At 54.5% G+C, this 13485-nt stretch overlaps 1 protein-coding gene across 3 annotated transcripts in view; it reads right to left on the reverse strand.

Moving 5' to 3' along the window:
• ANOS1 (anosmin 1) overlaps nucleotides 1-13485 on the reverse strand; it is a 70475-nt gene that overhangs the window by 31225 nt on the left and 25765 nt on the right. For all 3 annotated transcript variants that reach the window (XM_079766087.1, XM_079766088.1, XM_079766086.1), the window contains exon 2: nucleotides 5706-5753. In XM_079766087.1, coding sequence (XP_079622213.1) covers nucleotides 5706-5753 — 48 coding nt within the window. The remainder of the gene's footprint in view (nucleotides 1-5705; nucleotides 5754-13485) is intronic.

A 13485-nucleotide genomic window follows, 5' to 3' on the forward strand; every position in this document is an offset into this window, starting at 1 on the left:
CCTCCAGCGAGCGAACGGGACTGACCTGACATTCCTTGCCTCCTGATTTATCGGCCCTGATCCACCCGGGCCGGCGGGCAGGACCCTGCCCAGGACTGCAGCTCGCACCCCCCCTCGCCCCCACTCACACACGCCCTGCAGGCCCAGCCAGGCAGCAGCCGCTGGAAAGTGACCCGGGACACCAAGGGGGGGACTGGGCCCTCTGGGGGGGACTGGGCCCTCTGGGGGGGGACTGGGCCCTCTGGGGGGGGACTGGGCCCTCTGGGTGCGGACTGGGCCCTCTGGGGGGGGACTGGGCCCTCTAGGGGGGGACTGGGCCCTCTGGGGGGGACTGGGCCTTCTGGGGGGAACTGGGCCCTCTGGGGGGGGGACTGGGCCCTCTGAGGGGGGGACTGGGCCCTCTGGGGGGGGACTGGGCCATCTGGGGGGGGGACTGGGCCCTCTAGGGGGGGACTGGGCCCTCTGGGGGGGACTGGGCCTTCTGGGGGGAACTGGGCCCTCTGGGGGGGGACTGGGCCCTCTGAGGGGGGGACTGGGCCCTCTGGGGGGGGACTGGGCCCTCTGGGGGGGGGACTGGGCCCTCTGGGGGGGGACTGGGCCCTCTGGGGGGGGACTGGGCCCTCTGGGGGGGGACTGGGCTCTCTGGGGGGGGACTGGGCCCTCTGGGGGGGGACTGGGCCCTCTGGGGGGGGAACACCCACTCTTCACCCTCCCACACTCACCCTCGGGCATGACGCTCAACGGCACCCACAGACAGACGCCCACGGTGACACTGAGACCGTCGTGTGCTGCTGCAGTTGCCGTTAGCGACGTGGTGAGGGTGACGTCACGTGACTGTACGATGCGCCCGTATTTTAACGTCGATCCCGGCCCCTTTCAGCAGGACTTTCACCCCCCTGACCTGGTGGTGTTGATTCTGGGTTTTTTTTTTTAATATGTTTTATGGATCTCAGAGAGGAAGGGAGAGGGGGAAAGAGAGAGAGAAACATCCATGAGGAGAGAGGATCACGGACCGGCTGCCTCCTGCACGCCCCCGACTGGGGATCGAGCCTGCAACCCGGGCCTGTGCCCTTGACCGGGAATCGAACCCTGACCTCCCGGCTCCTAGGTCGTCGTTGGACCCCTGAGCCTCACAGGCCGGGCACGGGGTCTTCTCACTCCATCCGTGTTTCCAGAGACCGAGCGGCCGGCCTCTTGGTGAGGGACGGGGCCCGATCGGCCCGTGCCCGCGGTGGAGGGGCCGAGGTGTCCAGCTAAGGGCCGGACGGACGGACAGACGGACGGATGGACGAGGCCGCACACGTGGGTCCCCCCCTCCAAAGGGCCTGGGAAGGTTGATGCAGGAGACTGCGCTCACTGAGGCAGATAAACGCCTGAAAAGGAGTGCTTAGTTCCCAGGAGGCGGCCCGTGACATCTGGGGGGGGGGGGGGGGGGGGCGGGGGGATGGAGAGGGGGGAGCGAGGGTCACCCCGAGTGCAGGCTTTCTTCGCTCACACAGGACGGGGCAGGGTGGTTCCCGTGGGACGCAAAACGCCAGCACCCATGAGGACACCCGCCCCCAGGAGACGGTGCAACCCCCCCCCCCCCCGTCCCCCTCCACCCACCTCCCCGCGCAGCCCAGGGCCTGGATCCCGCAGCGTCCCGCCCCCCCCTCCCCCCGCCCCCGTCTTCTGTGCGTTTCCTTTCTCCTGGGAAACAGCTCGGACCCAGGCAGCCACCCAAGCGCAATCCACGTCTCAGCGGGAGACACAGCGGCCGCCCCCTCCCCCTGGGCCGGCGGTCGGCAAACGCATGAGCCCACGGAGCCAAACATCCGCAGGACAGCGATGGACATCTCCTTGGAGAGCCACATTGTTTAGACGTCAACGTCTTCGAACGCCACGTCTCCAACACAGGCGCGCCCGGGCCGTGGTGTTCTGTGGAAGAGCCACCCTCCGGGGGCCAGAGAGCCGCCTGTGGCTTGCGAGCCGCGGTTTGCCGACCACGGGCCTGGCCCGTGCCCTGCAGGCCTGCGAGGGGCTGACCGGCCACGTCTGCAGGTGCCGACTCCTGGCCCGGCGTCCGGCTGCCACGTGGAGCGCGTGCTGGGTCAGGAGGCCACGCGGGGACCCCGTGCCCGACCCCGGGCCGAGGTCTCCTGCGCACCCCGCTCGTGCCCGGCGTCCTGCACACGGGAGGCTGAGCCCCGGGGAAGGGGGGTCTGGGGGGCGCGGAAATCACCCCGTCACGGCCCCTGAGGCGCTGGCCTGGGCGGGGAGGGCCGGGGAGCCGGGATCCCCCACCCGGCTTTGTCCGGGCGCCCGGCTCCCAAGGCCAACGGGAAGGGGCTTCGTAGAAATCAGGGTCAACGTTTACGGCCAGAGACGATGATGGTGATGAGACAGAGAGAGAGAGACAGAGAGAGAGAGAGAGAGAGACAGAGAGAGACGGAGAGAGGGACAGAGACAGAGAGAGACAGAGAGAGAGAAAGAGAGAGCAAGAGCCCTGGCCGGTGTGGCTCAGTGGATAGAGCGTTGGCCTGCAGACTGAAGGGTCCCGGGTTCGATTCCGGTCAAGGGCATGTACCTTGGTTGTGGGCACATCCCCAGTGGGGGGCGTGCAGGAGGCAGCTGATCGATGTTTCTCCCTCATGGATGTTTCTGACTCTCTGTCCCTCTCCCTTCCTCTCTGTAAAAAATCAATAAAATTTATAATAAAAAAAGAGAGAGAGGGGAGCGAGGGGGGTGTTTCCACGCTGAACCCGGTCAGGGCCCCTTCGCTGCACAAACGGAAAATGAACCCTCCCGCCCGCAGCCCCGCTCTGAACTCTGAAAGGCGCCCGGAGAGCGGCCGCTCCATTGTCCGCCGTGCAAGCCCGTCCCCGACCCGGCTCTCCGGGGCTGAAGGGCGGTGAGGACCCGGCCGACCCGGCTCTCCGGGGCTGAAGGGCGGTGAGGACCCGGCCGACCCGGCTCTCCGGGGCAGAAGGGCGGTGAGGACCGGGCCGACCCGGGTCCCCCAGGTCCCTGTAACCATGTGTGACGTGAGGGTCCCCCAGGCCCCCCTATAACCATGTGTGATGTGGGGGTCCCCCAGGATCCCCTATAACCATGTGTGATGTGAGGGTCCTCCAGTAGGGGGCATGCTAATTGACTGCCCCGCCCTCAAAGATGGCAGTGCCCACAGCCAATAAGGAGGGAATATGCTAATTGACTGCCCCGCCCTCAAAGATGGTGGTGCCCACAGCCAATAAGGAGGGAATATGCTAATTGACTGTCCCGCCCTCACAGATGGCAGCGCCCACAGCCAATAAGGAGGGATTATGCTAATTGACTGTCCCGCCCTCAAAGATGGTGGTGCCCACAGCCAATGAGGAGGGAATATGCTAATTGACTGTCCCGCCCTCACAGATGGCAGCGCCCACAGCCAATAAGGAGGGAATATGCTAATTGACTGTCCCGCCCTCAAAGATGGTGGTGCCCACAGCCAATAAGGAGGGATTATGCTAATTGACTGCCCCGCCCTCAAAGATGGCAGTGCCCACAGCCAATAAGGAGGGAATATGCTAATTGACTGCCCCGCCCTCAAAGATGGTGGTGTCCACAGCCAATGAGGAGGGAATATGCTAATTGACTGTCTCGCCCTGAAAGATGGCACCACCCACAGCCAATAAGGAGGGAATATGCTAATTGACTGTCTCACCCTCAAAGATGGTGGCGCCCACAGCCAATAAGGAGGGAATATGCTAATTGACTGCCCCGCCCTCAAAGATGGCGGTGCCCACAGCCAATAAGGAGGGAATATGCTAATTGACTGCCCCGCCCTCACAGATGGCACCACCCACAGCCAATAAGGAGGGAATATGCTAATTGACTGCCCCGCCCTCAAAGATGGCACCGCCCACAGCCAATAAGGAGGGAATATGCTAATTGACTGCCCCGCCCTCAAAGATGGCAGCACCCACAGCCAATGAGGAGGGAATATGCTAATTGACTGCCCCGCCCTCAAAGATGGCAGTGCCCACAGCCAATAAGGAGGGAATATGCTAATTGACTGCAACCCTCAAAGATGGCAGCACCCACAGCCAATGAGGAGGGAATATGCTAATTGACTGCCCCGCCCTCAAAGATGGCACCACCCACAGCCAATGAGGAGGGAATATGCTAATTGACTGCCCCGCCCTCAAAGATGGCACCACCCACAGCCAATGAGGAGGGAATATGCTAATTGACTGCCCCGCCCTCAAAGATGGCACCACCCACAGCCAATGAGGAGGGAATATGCTAATTGACTGCCCCGCCCTCAAAGATGGCACCACCCACAGCCAATGAGGAGGGAATATGCTAATTGACTGCCCCACCCTCCAAGATGGCACCACCCACAGCCAATGAGGAGGGAATATGCTAATTGACTGCCCCGCCCTCAAAGATGGCACCACCCACAGCCAATGAGGAGGGAATATGCTAATTGACTGCCCCGCCCTCAAAATGGCAGTGCCCACAGCCAATAAGGAGGGAATATGCTAATTGACTGCCCCGCCCTCAAAGATGGTGGCGCCCACAGCCAATAAGGAGGGAATATGCTAATTGACTGTCCCGCCCTCAAAGATGGCGGCGCCCACAGCCAATAAGGAGGGCCTATGCTAATTGACTGCCCCGCCCTCAAAGATGGTGGTGCCCACAGCCAATAAGGAGGGAATATGCTAATTGACTGCCCCACCCTCAAAGATGGTGGTGCCCACAGCCAATAAGGAGGGAATATGCTAATTGACTGCCCCGCCCTCAAAGATGGCAGTGCCCACAGCCAATAAGGAGGGAGTATGCTAATTGACTGCCCCGCCCTCAAAGATGGCAGTGCCCACAGCCAATAAGGAGGGATTATGCTAATTTCCTGCCCCGCCCTCAAAGATGGCAGTGCCCACAGCCAATAAGGAGGGAATATGCTAATTGACTGCCCCGCCCTCAAAGATAGCACCACCCTCAGCCAATAAGGAGGGAGTATGCTAATTGACTGCCCCGCCCTCAAAGATGGCAGTGCCCACAGCCAATAAGGAGGGAGTATGCTAATTGACTGTCCCGCCCTCAAAGATGGCAGTGCCCACAGCCAATGAGGAGGGAATATGCTAATTGACTGCCCCGCCCTCAAAGATGGCGGTACCCACAGCCAATAAGGAGGGAGTATGCTAATTGACTGTCCCGCCCTCAAAGATGGCGGCGCCCACAGCCAATGAGGAGGGAATATGCTAATTGACTGCCCCGCCCTCAACGATGGCGGCGCCCACAGAGGTGTGATGGGGCGTCGCCTTCCCCTGACCGCCGGGTCGCCTCCCGCCCTGGGGGCTCCCGGATGTGAGGGGGGGCAGGCCGGGCTGAGGGACCCCCCTCCCGTGCATGAATTCTCACGCACCGGCCTCTAGCAAAAGTATATTTTTAAAAAGTATGGAATAAAGAGAGAAATAAATATGTCGACACACGGATCTGGATTTCAGCGGGGGCCACGCTAACGGCGACTGCACGTGTGATAAACCCCATAGACACGTGTGTGTGTGCGTGTGCGTGTGGTGTGCGTGTGTGTGTACACACTGCACCAGTGTCCGTTTTCGGCGTTCACCACGCTCTACAAAAGCATCGGGTGTAACGCTGGTGGGCGCCGGGCGGAGAGGGCCTGCGATTTCTCTGCGATTACTGCAAACTTGGCCGATTTTTAACGGGAACCCGGCACGTACCTTAGAACACTGCTTGTGGTTCTGGCACCAGTCCAGGGAGCCGTTGTTCTGCAAAGAGAAAAAAGACACGGGGACACGTCACACGACCGTCTGACCGGAACCACGCAGATTTTTAAAAAAATATATATGTTTTTATTGATTTCAGAGAAGGAGAGAGAGAGAGAAACATCCGTGATGAGGGAGACTCATCCATCGGCTGCCTGCTGCACGCCTCCTACCAGAATCGAACCGTGACCTCCGGGTTCATACGTCGACGCTCAACCACTGAGCCACACTGGCCAGGCGGCATTATTATTATTTTAAATATTTTCATTGATTTCAGAGAGGAAGGGAGAGGGAGAGAGAGAGAGAGAAACATCCATGATGAGAGAGAATCATGGATCGGCTGCCTCCTGCACGCCCCCCACTGGGGATGGAGCCCGCAACCCGGGCATGCGCCCTTGACCGGGAATCGAACCTTGACCTCCTGGTTCCTAGGTTGACGCTCAACCACTGAGCCACGCCAGCCTCGCGGCATTATTATTATTTTAAATATTTTCATTGATTTCAGAGAGGAAGGGAGAGAGAGAGAGAGAAACATCCATGATGAGAGAGAATCACGGACCGGCTGCCTCCCGCACGCCCCCCACTGGGGATGGAGCCCACAACCCGGGCACGTGCCCTTGACCGGGAATCGAACGCGACTTCTTGGTTCCCAGGTCGACGCTCAGCCACGGAGCCACACCGGCCGGCTCATCTGTCTCTTGAACTTATTCAAGGAGCTTTTCCATGCAGAAATTTTCTGCACGCGCACACAGCGGCCTCCTGCTATTAGCCGCCGGGGACGAAAGGAGCCACCTGCTGACCTGACAGGCTCAGGGGAGGCCTGCGTGGCAGTCGTGCAAACTCAGAGACCTTAAAGTCACCCCAAAAGATGGCCTGAAAATTCAATATTCAACTACAGACAGGTGCTGGTGGGCAGTCAAGTCCTAGGCCGGTATTTCCCCTGACAAAGATCCACTTAGGCCGAGACCGGTGTGGCTCAGTGGATAGAGCGTCGGCCTGCAGACTGAAGGGTCCCAGGTTCGATTCCCGGTCAAGGGCATGGACCTCGGTTGCGGGCACATCCCCAGTGGGGGGTGTGCAGGAGGCAGCTGATCGATGTTTCTCTCTCATCGATGTTTCTGACTCTCTATGCCTCTCCCTTCCTCTCTGTAAAAAATCAATAAAATATATTTAAAAAAAAAAAAAAAAAAGATCCACTTAGATCTTCTTTCCTGAGCCAATCTGCCTTTTTGCCTCTAAGATCACGTGTCTGTGAGACGTCTGGGGAGCTTGTAACTTCCTTTTTACCCCGGACCCCGCAGGGCACCGGGACATTCCCTCGTTGTGACTGTTATCAAGTCAGCCGTTCGTCACGTTAACGCATCCTGTGTCCGTCTCTAAGAGAAGGCACCTGGCCACCTTTTCCCTTTTCACCTCATCCCAGGGGTCTCCCCGCTTGGCTTTGTCCCACCTCCCTAATCCGTCCCCAATGGGTTTCACGTCACCCGCCTACGTCCCTTTCCTCTGACGGCAACGTATAAACACGGATGTAACCGGCCTTTCTCCTGAGCATCATCTCCACTCGTGGAGGTTCTGCTTCCTGGCAGATGTCGACCGTTTGGCTCCAATAAACTCATAAAAAATTGTTTACGGGTTTCAATGGTTTTTTGGGTGTTTTTTTTTTTCGTTAACACCGCCACCAAGGACTTCTGAGGGGGCTGCCTGCCTGATGCCCTCGAGGATGTGGGTGAGCCCCGGTGAACGGCCGCCGTGGGGAGGCCAGGTGCTCAGCTGGCCTGCTCCTGGGGCTGGGGCAGAGCCTCCCGCCCCGGGGAGGGGAGGGGAGGGGAGAGGGGGGTGGCTCTTAAGACGCAGCACAACCCCCTTCACCAGGTAAGCCGCCCACCACAGACAGACAAAAAGCCCAGCGTTTGCGGTAAAGCCTAGCTCGGGCCCAGAGCCAGCCACATCAAGGGGCCGATGGCCTCAGGCGGGGGAGACGCTGATTCGGAGGATCATCATCCCTGGCCGCCCCCCCACCCCCCGGGGGGATCAGACGGCCGGGCTCGGGCTCGAACGCGGTAACGAGGACGGGCTGTCTCTCATCGTCGGTGTTCCCAGATCAAACGAGGACGCTGCCCGCCGGCCTTCAGAGAGCCGACAGAGCGCCCTCGCCCGCCCCCCCCCCACGCCCCCCGCCCTCTGCACGGCACGTTCCGAGCGTCCCCGTTCCCGGGTCTTTTGATTTTTCTCCCCTGAAAGCAAAAGTAATTCTTCAAAGAGCTCGAGGGAAGAACACAAAACAACAGCCCTGGCCGGTGTGGCTCAGTGGGTAGAGCGTCGGCCTGCGGATTGAAGGGTCCCGGGTTCGATTTCCAGGTCAAGGGCACAGGCCCGGGTTGCGGGCTCCGTCCCCAGTCGGGGGCATGCAGGAGGCAGCCGGTCCGTGATTCTCTCTCCTCATGGAGGTTTCTAGCTCTCCCTCTCCTTTTCTCTCTGAAATCAGTAAAAAATATTTTAAAAATTCCTTATACACCGAGTGGCCAGATTATTATGATCTCTGAACACATAATAATGTGGCCACTCAGTGTGTATATATCTATATATCTATCTATATCTATATCTATATCTATATCTATATCTATATAAAGATATAGATATAGATATAGATATAGATATAGATATAGAGAGATAGAGAGATAGACATTAGAGGCCCGGTGCATGAATCCGTGCATGGGTGGGGTCCGGCCAGCCTGGCCAGGGGGAGGGGACGTGGGCGGTCAGCCGGCCTGCCTGCCGGTCGAACTCCCGGTCGAGGGGACCATTTGCATATTAGCCTTTTATTCTATAGGACAGACACGAAGTGGCCAGATTACTATGCATTCAGAGATCATCATCATCTGGCCACTCCGTGTATATTAAAAAAAAAATAATAGCGTGGCCCTAACTGGTTTGGCTCACTGGGTAGAGCGTCGGCCTGCGGACTGAAGGGTCCCGGGATCGATTCCCAGTCAAGGGCACATGCCCGGGTTGCGGGCTCGATCCCCGGTAGGGGGCGTGCAGGAGGCAGCCGGTCCATGATTCTCTCTCCTCGTGGATGTTTCTCTCTCTCCCTTCCCTCTCCCTTCCTCTCTGAAATCAGTAAAAATATATATATATATATATTTTTTTAAAATGTACATGACCAGGAGACAATGCCAGTCAATCACGCCGGCTCCACCAAAGGCGTGTTGCTGAAAGACACACACACACACACACACACACACCGTTCCCCCCCCCCCAAGTCGGCTTGGGGTGTTCAGTGTAAAGGCTAACCTTTCCCACGGGACTCAGGTTACACAGGAGGGAACCCAGGCTCTCCTCATGGATGTTTTTTTTTCTTTTTTAAAAAAATTCTTTATTGTTTAAACTATTACAGATGTCTCCTATCCCCCCCCCCACTGACCTCTCCCCGGCCGCCCCCACCCCCCCCAGCACATGCCCTCACCCCCCTCTTGTCCGTGTCCACGGGTCATGCTCCTATGCAGGCGTACAAGTCCTTTGGATGATCTCTTACCCCCTCCCCTGAACCCCCTCTCCCCCCTGCCTTCCCTCTGAGGTTGGACGGTCTGTTCGATGCTTCTCTGTCTCTGGATCTATTTTTGTTCATCATTTTATGTTGCTCATTCGATTCCACAAATGAATGAGATCATGGGATATTTATCTTTCTCTGACTGGCTTATTTCGCTCAGCATGATGCTCTCCAGGTCCATCCGTGCTGCTGCGAATGGTAAGAGGTTTTTCCTTTTTCATGGCTGCGTAGTATTCCATTGTGTGGATGTACCACCGTTTTTTAATCCACTCGTCTGCTGATGGGCATTTAGGCTGGTTCCTAATCTTAGCTGTTGTAAATGGTGCTGCTATGGACATGGGGGTGCATATGTCCTTTGTGATGGTGTTTCTGGTTTCTTGGGATATATTCCCAGTAGTGGGGTCACTGGGTCAAATGGGAGTTCCATGTTTAGTTTTTTGAGGAAACTCCATACTGTTCCCCACAGCGGCTGCCCCCGTCTGCATTCCCACCAGCAGTGCACGAGGGTTCCTTTTTCTCCGCCTCCTCGCCAGCCCTTGTCGTTTGTTGATTTGTTGATCTTTTTTCTCTCTTTTATTAAAAAAATATATTTTATGGATTTTTCACAGAGAGGAAGGGAGAGGGAGAGAGAGTCAGAAACATCGATGAGAGAGAAACATCCATCAGCTGCCTCCTGCACGCCCCCCACTGGGGATGTGCCTGCAACCAAGGTACATGCCCTTGACCAGGAATCGAACCCAGGACCCTTCCGTCCACAGACCGACGCTCTATCCACTGAGCCACACCAGTCAGGGCTTTTTCCTCTTTTTTAATATGTTTTTATTGATGTCAGGGAGGAAGGGAGAGGGAGAGGGAGAGAAACATCCGTGATGAGAGAGAATCATGGATGGGCTGCCTCCTGCACGCCCCCTACTGGGGATGGAGCCCACAATCCAGGCGTGTGCCCTGACCGGGAATCGAACCTGCAGGAGGCAGCCGATCCGTGATTCTCTCTCATCCTGGATGTTTCTGTCTCTCTCTCCCTCGCCCCTCCTCTCTGACATCAATAAAAATATAATTTAGCCAAACCGGTGTGGCTCAGTGGATGGAGCGTCGGCCTGTGGACTGAAGGGTCCCGGGGTCGATTCCAGTCAAGGGCATGTACCTTGGTTGCGGGCACATCCCCAGTAGGGGGTGTGCAGGAGGCAGCTGATGGATGTTTCTCTCTCATCGATGTTTCTGACTCTCTCTCCCTCTCCCTTCCTCTCTGTAAAACAAATCAATAAAATATATTTAAAATATATATATATATTTTTTTAAAAAAAAATAAATAAATAAATAAAAATAAATAAAAGCAGCTTGAGTAGGAAGCTGTGCACCCAACAAGTGGCGTGTTTTGTAAAAAAAAAAAAAAAAAAAAAAAAAAAGGAAAAAAAAAACCAGGTCAGCGCCATTGTAGAGTTTCCACGAGGAACTGAAACGGTGATGGGAGCAGAGAAAAATGCATGAGCGACGCGGAAAGGAAAACCACGCAGAGACGTAACAAACACGGGTCTTAATGGGCACCCCCCCCCATGCTGTCACTGTCTGGAAAGATACAATGTAGCCAATTCGCATGTCGCTGTCTGGAAAGATACAATGTAGCCAATTCGCATGGCATTGTCTGGAAAGATACAATGTAGCCAATTCGCATGGCATTGTCTGGAAAGATACAATGTAGCCAATTCGCCCGTCATTGTCTGGAAAGATACAATGTAGCCAATTCGCATGGCATTGTCTGGAAAGATACAATGTAGCCAATTCGCCCGTCATTGTCTGGAAAGATACAATGTAGCAATTCGCATGCCATTGTCTGGAAAGATACAATGTAGCCAATTCGCATGGCGTTGTCTGGAAAGATACAATGTAGCAATTCGCGTGTCGTTGTCTGGAAAGATACAATGTAGCCAATTCACATGTCATTGTCTGGAAAGATACAATGTATCCAATTCGCATGCACTGTCTGGAAAGATACAATGTAGCAATTCGCATGCCATTGCCTGGAAAGATGCAATGTAGCAATTCGCGTGTCGTTGTCTGGAAAGATACAATGTAGCCAATTCACATGTCATTGTCTGGAAAGATACAATGTATCCAATTCGCATGCACTGTCTGGAAAGATACAATGTAGCAATTCGCATGCCATTGTCTGGAAAGATACAATGTAGCAATCCGCATGGCATTGCCTGGAAAGATGCAATGTAGCCAATTCGCATGGCACTGTCTGGAAAGATACCATGTAGCAATTCGCATGGCATTGCCTGGAAAGATACAATGTAGCCAATTCGCATGTCGCTGTCTGGAAAGATACAATGTAGCAATTTGCCTGTCATTGTCTGGAAAGATACAATGTAGCCAATTCGCATGTCGTTGCCTGGAAAGATACAATGTAGCCAATTCGCATGTCGCTGTCTGGAAAGATACACTGTATCCAATTCGCATGGCGTTGCCTGGAAAAGATACAATGTAGCAATTCGCACGGCATCGTCTGGAAAGATACAATGTAGCCAATTCGCATGTCACTGTCTGGAAAGATACAATGTAGCCAATTCGTGTGCCATTGTCTGGAAAGATACAATGTAGCAAATTGCATGTCACTGTCTGGAAAGATACAATGTAGCCAATTCACATGGCATCGCCTGGAAAGATACAATGTAGCAAATTGCATGTCATTGTTTGGAAAGATACAATGTAGCGAATTCGCATGGCATTGCATGGAAAGATACAATGTAGCCAATTCACATGGCATTGCCTGGAAAGATACAATGTAGCAAATTTGCATGTCATTGTCTGGAAAGATACAATGTAGCCAATCCGCATGGCATTGTCTGGAAAGATACAATGTAGCCAATTCGCATGGCATTGTCTGGAAAGATACAATGTAGCCAATCCGCATGTCATTGTCTGGAAAGATGCAATGTAGCCAATTCGCATGGCATTGTCTGGAAAGATACAATGTAGCCAATCCGCATGTCATTGTCTGGAAAGATGCAATGTAGCCAATTCGCATGGCATTGTCTGGAAAGATACAATGTAGCCAATTCGCATGGCATTGTCTGGAAAGATACAATGTAGCCAATCCGCATGTCATTGTCTGGAAAGATACAATGTAGCCAATTCACATGGCATTGTCTGGAAAGATACAATGTAGCCAATTCGCATGGCATTGTCTGGAAAGATACAATGTAGCCAATCCGCATGTCATTGTCTGGAAAGATGCAATGTAGCCAATTCACATGCCATTGTCTGGAAAGATACAATGTAGCCAATTTGCCTGTCATTGCCTGGAAAGATACAATGTAGCCAATTCGCCTGTCACTGTCTGGAAAGATACAATGTAGCCAATTCGCATGTCACTGTCTGGAAAGATACAATGTAGCCAATTTGCCTGTCATTGCCTGGAAAGATACAATGTAGCCAATTCACCTGTCACTGTCTGGAAAGATACAATGTAGCCAATTCACCTGTCACTGTCTGGAAAGATACAATGTAGCCAATTCACCTGTCACTGTCTGGAAAGATACAATGTAGCCAATTCGCATGGCATTGCCTGGAAAGATACAATGTAGCGATTCGCGTCCCGCCACTGTTTACTGTAACCCTGAGCGAGAAGCCATATTTAGGCGTGGCCTCAGGTCTTTCCTTTCCCTCATTGTTGCCGGTGCTATTTTGTCTCCGTGGATGATGGGTGTTTTATAAACGAACGAAATGGAGAAGTAACCGGGGGAAATGTTAGCAAAAAACGAAGGCAGACCGCCAGCCGGTGGGACTGCGTTCAGGTGGTCGCCTAGCTCCCTGGGGACGTTCAACCCCGTCCGTCCGGCCTGGGAAGGCAGACGACAAGACCTGTTCCTAAGCGTAAGCCATCAGCAGGAGCAAAATTAAAACGTAGTTCACTTTATGGAACGCGTAATCGGCTTTGTGGCATGAATTTGTCCCCTGAAGACTGTCCGATGTATGTCTTCATCCCAGAGTGAGGTGTCAAGAATTAATCACCCCACTGGTTTAGGAAAAGGTTGCTTAAACGGTAACTATAGAAAAATCAATCGTGATTTCAATATGGCATTTTCATTCAGTCAATTGTGATGATAATTTCTAGTTAAACGAAATGATTGGCTTGTCTAGTAGTATATTCTGCTTCAAAATAAACCATTATATTTGGAGGGA

The sequence above is a fragment of the Cnephaeus nilssonii genome (genome assembly GCF_951640355.1).
Source record: "Cnephaeus nilssonii genome assembly, chromosome: Y".
NCBI classification, from domain to species: domain Eukaryota; kingdom Metazoa; phylum Chordata; class Mammalia; order Chiroptera; family Vespertilionidae; genus Cnephaeus; species Cnephaeus nilssonii.